This window comes from Miniopterus schreibersii, assembly GCF_964146895.1.
Source record: "Miniopterus schreibersii genome assembly, chromosome: 14".
In the NCBI taxonomy this organism is placed as follows: domain Eukaryota; kingdom Metazoa; phylum Chordata; class Mammalia; order Chiroptera; family Miniopteridae; genus Miniopterus; species Miniopterus schreibersii.
In genome coordinates this window covers 38,826,738-38,838,022 of record NC_138114.1, presented here as the reverse complement: position 1 = coordinate 38,838,022, position 11,285 = coordinate 38,826,738, and the positions used below count along the sequence as shown (strand labels likewise).

At 44.7% G+C, this 11,285-nt stretch overlaps 1 protein-coding gene across 2 annotated transcripts; it reads left to right on the top strand.

Moving 5' to 3' along the window:
* Positions 1-210: 210 nt before the first annotated feature.
* Positions 211-10,831, top strand: SLC25A28 (solute carrier family 25 member 28). 2 transcript variants are annotated; one of them, XM_081158926.1, is made up of 4 exons: positions 211-516; positions 7,213-7,441; positions 8,759-8,815; positions 9,889-10,831. In XM_081158926.1, exons 1-4 carry the CDS (start codon positions 226-228, stop codon positions 10,404-10,406), a joined length of 1,095 nt encoding a protein of 364 aa, XP_081015052.1. In that variant the 5' UTR covers positions 211-225; the 3' UTR covers positions 10,407-10,831. The 2 variants fall into 2 exon arrangements, with proteins under 2 accessions (XP_081015052.1, XP_081015053.1); XM_081158927.1 differs by lacking the exon at positions 211-516 and having other exon boundaries at positions 7,213-7,718.
* The last annotated feature ends 454 nt before the right edge of the window (positions 10,832-11,285 follow it).

The window sequence follows — 11,285 nt, the reverse complement described above, 5'->3', positions numbered from 1 at the left end:
GAATGACAGGGAAGCTCACTAATACCGCAGACGTATTTTTCTACGTACCAGGGGGCGGGGCCAGTTTGGCCGCCGCACCAATGACTGGTTGGGGGCGTGGCCGAGGGGCTAAGCGGGAGTTGGAGGCCCGGGGCTCTCTGGGCCGCGCCTGAGGCAGACGCAACGGGGCTGGGGGGCGGCTGCAGCGGCGGCGGCGAGGGTGGGCGCCGCTGCTGGCCCGGGTGGATGGAGTTAGAGGGGAGGGGTGCTGGCGGTGTGGCGGGGGGGCCGGCGGCTGGGCCGGGGCGGAGCCCCGGGGAGTCGGCGCTGCTGGACGGGTGGCTGCAGCGGGGCGTGGGCCGGGGGGCCTGCGGCGGGGAGGCCGGGGCCTGCAGGCCCCCGGTACGGCAGGATCCGGACTCTGATCCGGACTACGAGGCGCTGCCGGCTGGAGCCACTGTCACCACGCACATGGTGGCGGGCGCCGTGGCAGGGATTCTGGAGCACTGCGTGATGTACCCCATCGACTGCGTCAAGGTGAGACTTGGACCGGCTCCGAACCCGACCTGGGGCTGACCCGACCCCTGGGTCCAGTCCGGAGCCAGGATCCCGGCCGAGAGCCGGAGTCGACATGAGTTCCTTTCTGGCTCCCGCCACCACCACACTATTCGACCGATACTCCCTGCAAGCAAGGTCCCGGCCGGGAGTCGATCCCAGTCAGGAACCAGGACCCATTTGTAACCGTCAGTGAGATCTGAATCGGGACTCTGGAACGAAAATCTGTCAGCCCAAGCCCTGGATCTCAGCTGGGACTAAACAGGAATAGGGTGGGATGGGATGAGAACAGGTAAGTACTAACTTAAGGTGAAGCCAGCTGGCATGAATCAGACCCTTAGTGGCTTGAGATGCTGGGCAAGTGCTTTTACAAGCTCCTTGCTGTGTCTTCCCTCAAAAGTGACGGGGCAGGAACTAGAATCTGGTATCTCTCCGCTAGAAAAAAGATTTACTTAATAAATCTAACCCATGAGTGATTGGAAGTGATTGTGCAGTCGTAATTCAGAGTAGCAGACGGAATAATGTGGGAAAGACTTGCTCAGGAAAAGGTTTCGGTTTCTATGTGCAGCAACTGTGACACCCCACCTATTTCCTGAAAATGAAAATTGAGCTGGGATTAGGATTGTGTATATGCAGGGAGCACACCAGCTCCCAGCTGGGAGATGAAACTGATAGTGTATTTCTTTAGCCATCTGAAGTTGACAAAAAGGGAAAAGTTGCCTAGAAGGGAAGCATTACGGTATCAGAAAGTGGATAGATGATGTGGGCCCAGTGCGAGGGTATGATTTGGGTGAGGGTAAGTCTAGTAATTGCATCCACAGCCAAGCAGGCTGATCAGTGGATTCAGAAGTCATGTCCTTCTGAAGAAAGCTGGGTGAAGAGGGGAACAGATTATTCTTGACATTTCTTATTGTGCATGAGCTAGGTACCAACCGCTAAAAAACAGAACTAAATTGAGAAGGAAACTTGAAATACGACAGAGACTGGTGCCTCCTTTATGTGTTAAGGGCATAGTCAAACAGTATCCTGTCAGCTCCTTGATGCAAAGTCTGTTTCTTTTGCCTTCCTCTGGTTCCAGTACCATTTCATGTTTTCATTAGTAATGTGGCTGAGGAAATGGGGAAAGGGCTCATTAAGCTTTGTGGATGACATTGAGTTTGGTAGTAGGATTCTAGCACACTGTAAGGTAACTCCTAACAGGGGCCATCCCATTTGAAAGGGTAGTGAATGCCCTTGGCTAAAGTGGACATTAGAATTTTAAATGCCCTTGTCAGTTGGGAGGAATAGAAATAAACAGTAAAATCCCTCAGAGAGAAGTAAGAAGATGGTTAATGCTCTGACAATATCAAGATGTAAAATGGATAACTACAAATGAAAAAGATTCAGACATTTATGTAATAGAGGCTAGGTTGAATGACTGAATTGTTAATGCTGTATATCCAAAAGTTAACATGATCTAACTGAAAGATAACATCACTGTACTTAGGCTGTGAGTGAAGAGCAGAGTCTGGGGTGCTCTGTTTCAGGATAGGTATCAAATGAAAACTACATCAAGGAACGTGATGAAAATTATTAATGACAAAATATACAATGTAATGTTACTGCAACTTATCAGTTTAAGTGTGTCCCATTACCTTGGAAGATTAGTTCCTTACTCCATGTATTTACGTAATTCTATTGTTGCTGTAAGCATTTTATAAATCCCTCTGTCAGAAATGCCTCTAGAATATTTGGGTGCATAGCCCTAATGGGGCAAATCTTTGTCCTGTGACAAGATGGAGTTGATTTTTTTAGTAACTGAGACCATTCAGAATCAAGTATGTCAAAATGGGTAATACTGGTTAGGGTCAAAGATAAAGTGGAACCAAAAAGCAAGACCAGTGAACTGCTGAGGCTCATAAAGCGGCTAAGGGAACCAGTTCTGAAGGAGAGTTCCAGAAATGTTTTGCATAACCACAGCATTGCTGGGAGTCACTTCTAGACTTCCAAGGTAACGACTGTATTTTTGAAGAACAGTTCTTACTCATTTACATAAGCTTTAGAATTTTTTTTTAAGTTTGTCATACAACATTATAGTCATGCCTCAACGCCCTACATTAAAGAAATAATTTTTTAATCTGGAAGAAAAATGCTCAGGAGTCTTTAAAAACAAAAACTTTTATTTTTTATTTTATTCTCACCTGGGGATATTTTTCCTTTGCTTTTTTCAGAGAAAGAGAGAGACATTGATGTGAAAGAGACACATGGACTGGTTGCCTCCCGCACGTGGCGCCCCAGGCCTGGGATCGAGCCTGCAACTGAGACACATGCCCTTGGCTGGAATCAAACCCAGGACCCTTTAGTCACGGGCCGATGCTCTAACCACGGAGCCAAACCGGCTGGGGCACAAAAACTAGTTTAGAAGAACCATTTTCATTTGCCATTAGTGATGGGACTTAAATGACCAGAGAGAAGAACTAGGTGAGATCAGTAGGATTTCGTGTTAGTATGTTAAACACTTGTACAGACATGAAAGTAAAATTTAACTCTCTTCCTTCAGAAAAGGCTTACAGTTCACTTGTAGCTGGGCAGCTCTTCTTCCTCTTTACCATAAATGAATGGTAGAGAGGAAGAGCCACCCAACTATACCCTAAGGCTAGAGGCAGGTATCCGTGTTGGAGCCTCTAGGGCAACCACAGTGTTAGCAAATGAAAGCTGACATTGCTTCTTGGCATGCAAGCCTGTGTGCCCCCAGCCACTTATCTGGGTCAAATCAACTTAAAATATCCTTGGGAGGGACCATGGAAAGTCAGCATAGCCTTGTTAGGCCAATAGTTATTCAGCCAACTATTTCCATGGTCGTAGGGCAGTTTGAGAACCCAAATAAATCCCAGTTTTCCTTTTCTGGGTCTCAGAGGCAAGCACCAGGTTTATCTATAGGGATAGGCTCTGGAGCTCAAAGCATTCAGAACTCATCTCAGAATCATCCAGCGAAGTACCTACCAATCTCCAAGGTGCTGCTTCTTGGCTCTGTAATGGTGAAGCAAATAATCTACTCCCATAATAAGTTAAAGGGGAATTTTTTCCAAACTCCAGATGTAAATGGATATCTATACACATTCGATGAAAGATTAAGAAATGGAAACATTGGCTTATTTTTTTTTCTTGCATCTAATAATAATAAAAAATATTCAATAAATGGCAATTGTTCTTACTTGCCAAGCACTATCTGACATATCTTATATTCATTTATTTATTTAATCCTTGAAACGACTTCATGAAGTGTACACCATTTTCAGTATTTTACAGATGAAAAAAAAGAGGCAAGTTAAGTAACTTGTCCAAGGTCACAGTTTAAGTGGTAGAGTCATGATCTGAACCCAGTCTGACTCCCAAGCCTTCCATATCGCCTCCCAAAAGCAGATTTCCAGAACCAAGCAAGGCACAGAATGTCACAGTAGTGCTTGTTCCTAAACATGGCCTATGGATTAAAAGCTGGACGTATAATTATACCCACAGAGAAATTAATCCTTATTCTCATTGACTTTCAGAGACAGTGGAAGGGAGGGAGAGAGGGAGAGAGAGCAACTGTGTGAGAGAAACATCAATTGGTTGTTTCCTGCACACTCCCGGTCCCAGGCCGGGCTTTGAACCTGAAATGTAGGTGTGTGCCCAGACCGGGAATTGAACCCGCAACCTTTTGGCATACTGCATGAAGCTCCTACCAATTGAGCCACACAAGCCAGGGGCACAGAGAAACTTTAAATTGAAAACAAAAAATACTAAATTAAACCTGATTGACTAGTGGTTAAGGACCAGTTAGTTGCCCATGCATATTTGTGAAGTGACATAAAATTTACAACACTGCCATGATCTGTAAATTCTAAAATCTGAACTAATATTTCTGAGAGTCATATTTAAATACAATAAAGAGCCCATTTCTAGCACCTTATAAATTACCAATGGCTTTTACATGCCTTAACTCTGAATCCTCACAACAGCCCTATGAGCCAGCCATTCTTAGCCTTATGCTATAGACTAAGCAATATTATGCGTAATATTGAAGCTCAGACTGACGTACCCAAGACCACACATTTAGCTAAGCTGGGGCTTAAACGCAGGCTTTCTGACTCAAATGTGGCTTGTCCTTTACCAAACCACTTATCTCCTTACTAGTTTGTTTGGCTTTTCTTCAGAGCCAGGGTTTATATTGAAGGCTATTAATTGTTACTTAGAGAGTCCATCTTTTCCCAAAATACTGATCTGTTGGCCCACCATTTGGGGAGCCATGTTCACTTTATTTGGCATAGCTTATGCCTCGGTCCTAAGGATTTATTTTCCTTGAGTTAGAATTGTGAGTTAGATTTAGAAGTGCAAAGTGTTTAGAGTAACTTACCTATAGTTCAGGTTTCTCTTGAGTGTTCCAGGCCTCTGAGGCCTGACCTTCCAAGACTGGTTGCCATTGACTCCAGCAAAGCAGTGCAATTTTGGAACATTCTCCCTATGTAAGACCAGTTACAAACAGACTTATGGAAACACAGAATTGTTAAGCTGCTAGGCCCAACTTATCTATTAGTGGCCATAGCCAACAAAGACTTGTAATCTCTTTGAATAACTCATGTGATGGATTTTACATCCCCTGGGTGATGTGAAAGAATGGTAAGCACACCCTTTATTGGATATTTATGAGGTTTTTGTATTTTTAAAAAATACATGTTTTCATTGACTTTTAGAGAGAGAGGAAGGGAGACCCCCCCCCGCCCCCAAGAATGGCCCACCACCAGGGCAGGTGCCCTGACCAGGAATCCAACAGTGACCTCTTGGTTCCTAGGTCCACTGAGGAACACTGGCCGGGCTATGAGGTGTCTTTTTTTTTTTTTTAATATATCTGTATTGATTTCAGAAAGGAGGGGAGATGGAGAGAGATAGTAACATCAATGATGAGAGAGTCATTGATCAGCTGCCTCCTGCACCCCCCCCTCCCCCCACTGGGGATGGAGCCTGCAACCCAGGCATGTGTCCTGTCCAGGAATTGAACTGTGATCACCTGGATCACAGGTCGGTGCTCAGACTATTGAGGAATATAAAAAGTGGCCGGGCTGAGGTGTCTTTTTTTGACAAGTGGAAACAAATGTGTTAAATTGTGCTAAATACTGTGTATTTCTGATTGAACTTCCAGTTATTTGTTGACAGGAGGCAGGAAAAAAGTAATATAGAAGAATGTGGATTGCTTGTGGCTAAGTCAGACGTGTTAATAGGGTTAGTTTCTGTTAGTCCAGTTAGTTTCTTTTCTCCCATGCTCTTGAGAAAAGGCATTACTCTTGGGTTCCAGATGGCCAACAGGAAGATTCAAGCTTTTAAACGCAGATTCAATCAGTGATTAGAATGAAGTGGGAATTTAAACTGTACTTGGGCATTAGTTACCCCTACACTGGCTCACTAGTGGCTGATTTGCTGCTTTTTGATTCATTAACTTCATTTATTCTTTCAACAAACATCTGGAGTGCGGGCAGTGGTCCAAGCACCAGATATCGATTTTATATTCTGTTAGTCCCCGTGCCACCTTAACCTTGAAATGCATCAGTAGACAAGAGATGTTCATTGAGAGACACACCCTTCAGAGACACTTACCCTTTGGGAAGTGTTTTAAGTAAGATTCATTTCCCAAATTTTAATAAAACTTTGTCAAGGAATATCATACAAAGTGTCTACTAGGAGCATGTGAGATCTTGCTCCCCAGCATATGTTGTCAGTTTGGCTCAAATAAACTCCTATAAAAGTTCTCTACAAGTTTGGACATTTCTTACACTGACAAACTCATATAAATGGAATCATACAGTATATATATTCTTGTGTCTGATTTATTTCATTTAACATTATACCTGTGGAATTCATCCATGGTATTACAGAAGTTTAAAAAAAAAAAGTGTCTACCATAAACTTTTAATTTCAATCTTTGAGTCTCCTAGAGATTCCAAGGATTATATTTCACCAAGACTAATTTTACTCACTGATGCCAGTTTTAGGATTTGGTCAATTTAGATTAGAAATCTGGAAGCCCTGTCAATTTTAGAGACTAAGTTGGTTTCCATCTTCATAGTTTCAGGGTAAACTTTCTTCCCAGGAATTAGAGCATCATCTATTAGGAATGCTACTTTTGCCAAGACTTTATCTTACAGACCCAGCTGCCAATGCCAAATACTGTCAAAAAGTCAGATTACCATCTCAGTTATATAAAAAAATGAGCCATCATCTCATTAGTCAGTGTAGTATTTGGTCAGGAAGCAGGCCCAGGATCAGTCTTCAGAAATGGATCAAGTATGTGTAGGCAATAAAGACTTGATTTTCGAATCCATGTGTAAAGAATTCTTAGCCTGAGTTTTTAAGGCACAAAAGCAGCTTCTGAAACACAGGCTCGATATTTGTTCCTGGGGCTATGAATCATTTTGGAGTTCAAAGACACTTACCAAGGGGTAATACTCTCAGGGAAATACTCTTACGGTCACCAATGACTAGAAAAAGAAAGGTCCAAGGCTTAGAAAGATGGGATATAGATTTGGAAGGAAGTAAAACTGGATGCCAGGTACCACTCCCTGCACACTGGCTTCATTCCATGAAGGTCTGCCCAGTGCCCAGAGCCTGAGTGTTGAGGTTGAGAAGCTGGCCTCACTGACATTGCACTTCTTTCTGTAATTTCAGACCCGAATGCAGAGCCTACAGCCCGACCCAGCAGCCCGCTATCGCAATGTGTTGGAGGCCCTCTGGAGGATTATAAGAACGGAGGGCCTGTGGAGGCCCATGCGGGGGCTGAATGTCACAGCAACAGGCGCAGGGCCTGCCCATGCCCTCTATTTTGCCTGCTACGAAAAGTTAAAAAAGACATTGAGTGATATAATCCATCCTGGGGGCAATAGCCATATTGCCAATGGTATTGAGCCTTCCTGTGCTGGTTCCCCCACTTTCCCAGTTCTTTGGGCTTTGCTGCTGTCAGTGCTTTCCAGTCTCAGCATGGTTTGGAGCTGAAGCTTTGGGCTGGGGTAGGCCAGATTATAGGGGAGGGACTTCCAAACCTGATGTTCTGAGACAACCGGCTGCTTCAACCCCACCCCTCCTTTGGGGCACCTCAACAAAGGGTTACAATTCCTCCCTTACCTACCAGCTTGACTCTTTCCTCTCATCTTCTCCCTGGCATCAACTTCTCCCTGGTAATGTGGAGACACACACTGAACTACCCCCGTTGTATATTTCTTGATAGTCAGGTGGTTACCTGCTCCTCTGGGCAGGATTGGAGGTGACCCAGCCACCCAAGGAAGACACTAATGGAGCCCCAGCTCTTCGCCTCACCTTTTCAGGATCCCAACTGACTAGAGGCAGTTTTTGTCATTGAGGACATGACAAGACCTCAACAAGTGAATGGGGTGGGGCCAAGGGACTTCTGTATGAAGAAACCAGAGGGATGGAAGTTGTGTGGAAGTAAGGGAATGGACAGCAGCCTGGAGATTGAGGATTGTCCAAAAACCAAATTGAGTGTAGAGAGCAGAGGGTGAGGAATACTGTAGTTCAGAACTTGAGGAAAGGTCTAGATGGACAGATGTTGGGATTTGGAGGCAGGTTGGGCAGCATAGGGGCATCAGGATAGAAAGTGAGATTCTGTGGTGAAGATCTGCCACCTGCCCCCCATGTTCTCTTTCCAATAAAGGCAGTTGATGTGCTAGCGTCCCTTGGCTGCAGTGTATCTGCTTCCTATTTGGGGCATGAACTGAATTTTTTCTTGGAACCATGTTTTTTCTTAGAAGTTTTAAAAATTGATTTTAGTGAGAGAAAAACATCAATTTGTTGTTCCACTAATGCACTCATTGGTTGATTCTTGTATGTGCCCTGACCAGGAATTGAACCCACAACCTTCACATATCGGGGCAATGCTCTAACCAACTGAGCTACTGGGTCAGGGCCTGTTCTTGGAATCTTCATTGATAAGATCTAGGCTGTTTTCTTTTATTCTTCCTGCCCTTAGTATTCTAGATGTTGAGTATACATTGGTGACCTTACTAAGTTGGTGGGAACAAATATCTTCATTTCTCAGAACAGGAGTTTAGGAGCAGTGGGTTCCCATCTTTTGAACTGGCTCTTAGCATTTCCTCACCGCGCTGTGGTTTAGCACAGCCACTTCCCTTTGCTCTGGGGCCTCAGTGAATCAGTTGCCCTCTCCAGGCCTTACATGTGGCAGTTGTTTTCTCCTTTGCAGGTGCGGCTGGGTGTGTAGCAACATTACTTCATGATGCAGCCATGAATCCAGCTGAAGGTAACGATTCCTCAATTTTTCCCTCTGGGGGCAGCTGCTCTGGGCTTTTCCTTTATTGCAAAAAAAAAAGCTGAGAAACGCCTGAGTTTTGGTGGGAAATCTTGCCATGTTACCTTGTCTTACCACTAGAGGGCGCTCCATCCATGTTGTCCAAACTTAGGAGGAACCCTTTGGACTGGTAGCATATTATTTGAGATTTAATTAATCTTTGAGGCTTCCCTGGAAAAAGATATGGCTCTACTTAGCCTGTTCCCAAACCTTCTTGGAAGTCCCTTTTGTAATGGAATTCATCTCATCTGAAGTATTAGCAGATTATTTCACTTTTCTTCAAAGATTTTGACACTTGAAAATACTTCCTTGTTGGAATGAAGATCATTGAGATAGGAATGAAAGGGTGAATTATAGAGCTCAGTCCCTGCACTGTGGCTTGGATCTTGGAGGTACTCAAACAAATATGAAGGGATAGCATAAGGAACATTACCATGTTCCTTAACTTTCAGTTCTTTGTCTGTCTGGGCAAGGCCACAGTGTGGAAAGGGCCAAAGCTAAGGTGAAGATCCACAGAGTTCATACCGTGTAATCTGCTTGAGAGAGTAGGAGATATTTGGAAACTGAACCCACACTCTTGGCTAGGAATTTTGTTTTCTTTTTGGTAGCACTCCTCCTGTGGGAGTGTAACCAGCCTCATGTCATAAGAGTTAGGTGCTCTTAGTACTTGAGGATTCATTGTTATGTTCAGTGCCACCTAGTCATTTGTTTTGGGAGTTACAAAATAATGATATGATAGATAAGTACTTAGTTCAAGGAAACCCTCTATCTTATGTGTTATTTAGCTGGTTTTAAAGAAATCCTCCTGGAAGAGGGTCCATTATTTTTTGGCTTTTTACCTACCCTCTCTGATCCCCTTCTTTCAAAAAAGGGAAACCTTAACTGATCAGGCTGACAGCTCACTCATGTTTTTCTCTGTCTCCATTCTATTGGCTGACCCACTCACTTGGGACTCTGAATCTGGACACTTGCTCACCGGTTGGTTGCTGTCACCATTTTTTCCTTCTCGTTGATGGCATCGCCAGTGGTCAAGCAAAGGATGCAGATGTACAACTCACCTTACCACCGGGTGACAGACTGTGTACGGGCAGTGTGGCAAAATGAAGGGGCCGGGGCCTTTTACCGCAGCTACACCACCCAGCTGACCATGAACGTTCCCTTCCAAGCCATTCACTTCATGACCTATGAGTTCCTGCAGGAGCACTTTAACCCCCAGAGACGGTACAACCCCAGCTCCCACGTCCTCTCCGGAGCCTGTGCAGGAGCTGTAGCTGCAGCTGTCACAACCCCACTGGACGTTTGCAAAACACTGCTCAACACCCAGGAATCTCTGGCTTTGAACTCAAACTTCACAGGACATATTACAGGCATGGCTAGTGCCTTCAGGACGGTATATCAAGTAGGTGGGGTGACTGCCTACTTCCGAGGGGTACAAGCTAGAGTAATTTACCAGATCCCCTCCACAGCCATTGCATGGTCTGTGTATGAGTTCTTCAAATACCTAATCACTAAACGGCAAGAAGAGTGGAGGGCAGGCAAGTAAAGCAGCACTGAATGAAGCCAGGGGTTCAGACAACACTGCTGCGCCCCACCCACTCCAGCCACATTCTCTCTCCTGGCATGCTCCAGCCTTGAGTGGAGTTGGAAGGAAGGTAGAAGGCTCTCCCCAGGCTACTGTTGTTTTGGCTAACATCAGTTTACTGCCAACCTCCGTTGCCGCCACCTTTCCTTCCAGGCCCTAAGCAAGTGCAGCAAAGCACACCACAGCACCTTGGATAACCTCTCCATCCTAGGCCTGGTGACCTGCTCTCGACTGTTATAGAGGGATAAGCAGTTCAATCCCCTAGTTCCTAATAAAAAGCCTTTAAATTAAATGGTTTCATGGGGTTTGTCTTGCCAAAGGGGAAGTGAAATGCTGTCGACTATTTTTGACTTTAAGCATAAATGAAGGGGCCCAAAGGGAAAGTCTTTTGCATATGTCTAATTTTGTTTCTGCTGATTTTCATGGTGATTTAAGATATTGGGGCCCTACCCCCCTTGCTTTGGTAATTAGGCTTCAAGGAATCTCCCTGATGGCAGGAACAATGGGCCTTTGACAGATCCTAGCTAAATAGGTGCTCTTGATCCCACTATTGCCTTTTCCCTAGGGCAGTGTTGTGGCACAGAAAAGGCTGATCTCTTTTCTGTTTCTCAGCTCTGCCTGCAGCAGTGAAACTTTCCATGTGGCATTTTGTTTTCTAATGTACTTGCAAAACTAAAATTATTTAGCGAAGCTGTAAGTCCTAAAGATTAGGTGGTAAATAAGAAGTCTTTCACTTAAGGCTTTTACAAGTACTTTAGTATATGTAATTTCATCTGTTCTCAAAATCTGAGAAGTAGGCAGTCCAGGACCTATTTTATAGGTAAGCAAAGCTTGTAGAGG

Coding starts and splice junctions, on each gene's coding strand:
- SLC25A28 (XM_081158926.1), top strand. CDS start 226: ATGGAGTTAGAGGGGAGGGGTGCTGGCGGTGTGGCGGGGGGGCCGGCG. Junction 517..7,212: donor ACCCCATCGACTGCGTCAAG/GTGAGACTTGGA, acceptor CTGTAATTTCAG/ACCCGAATGCAGAGCCTACA. Junction 7,442..8,758: donor CAATAGCCATATTGCCAATG/GTATTGAGCCTT, acceptor TCTCCTTTGCAG/GTGCGGCTGGGTGTGTAGCA.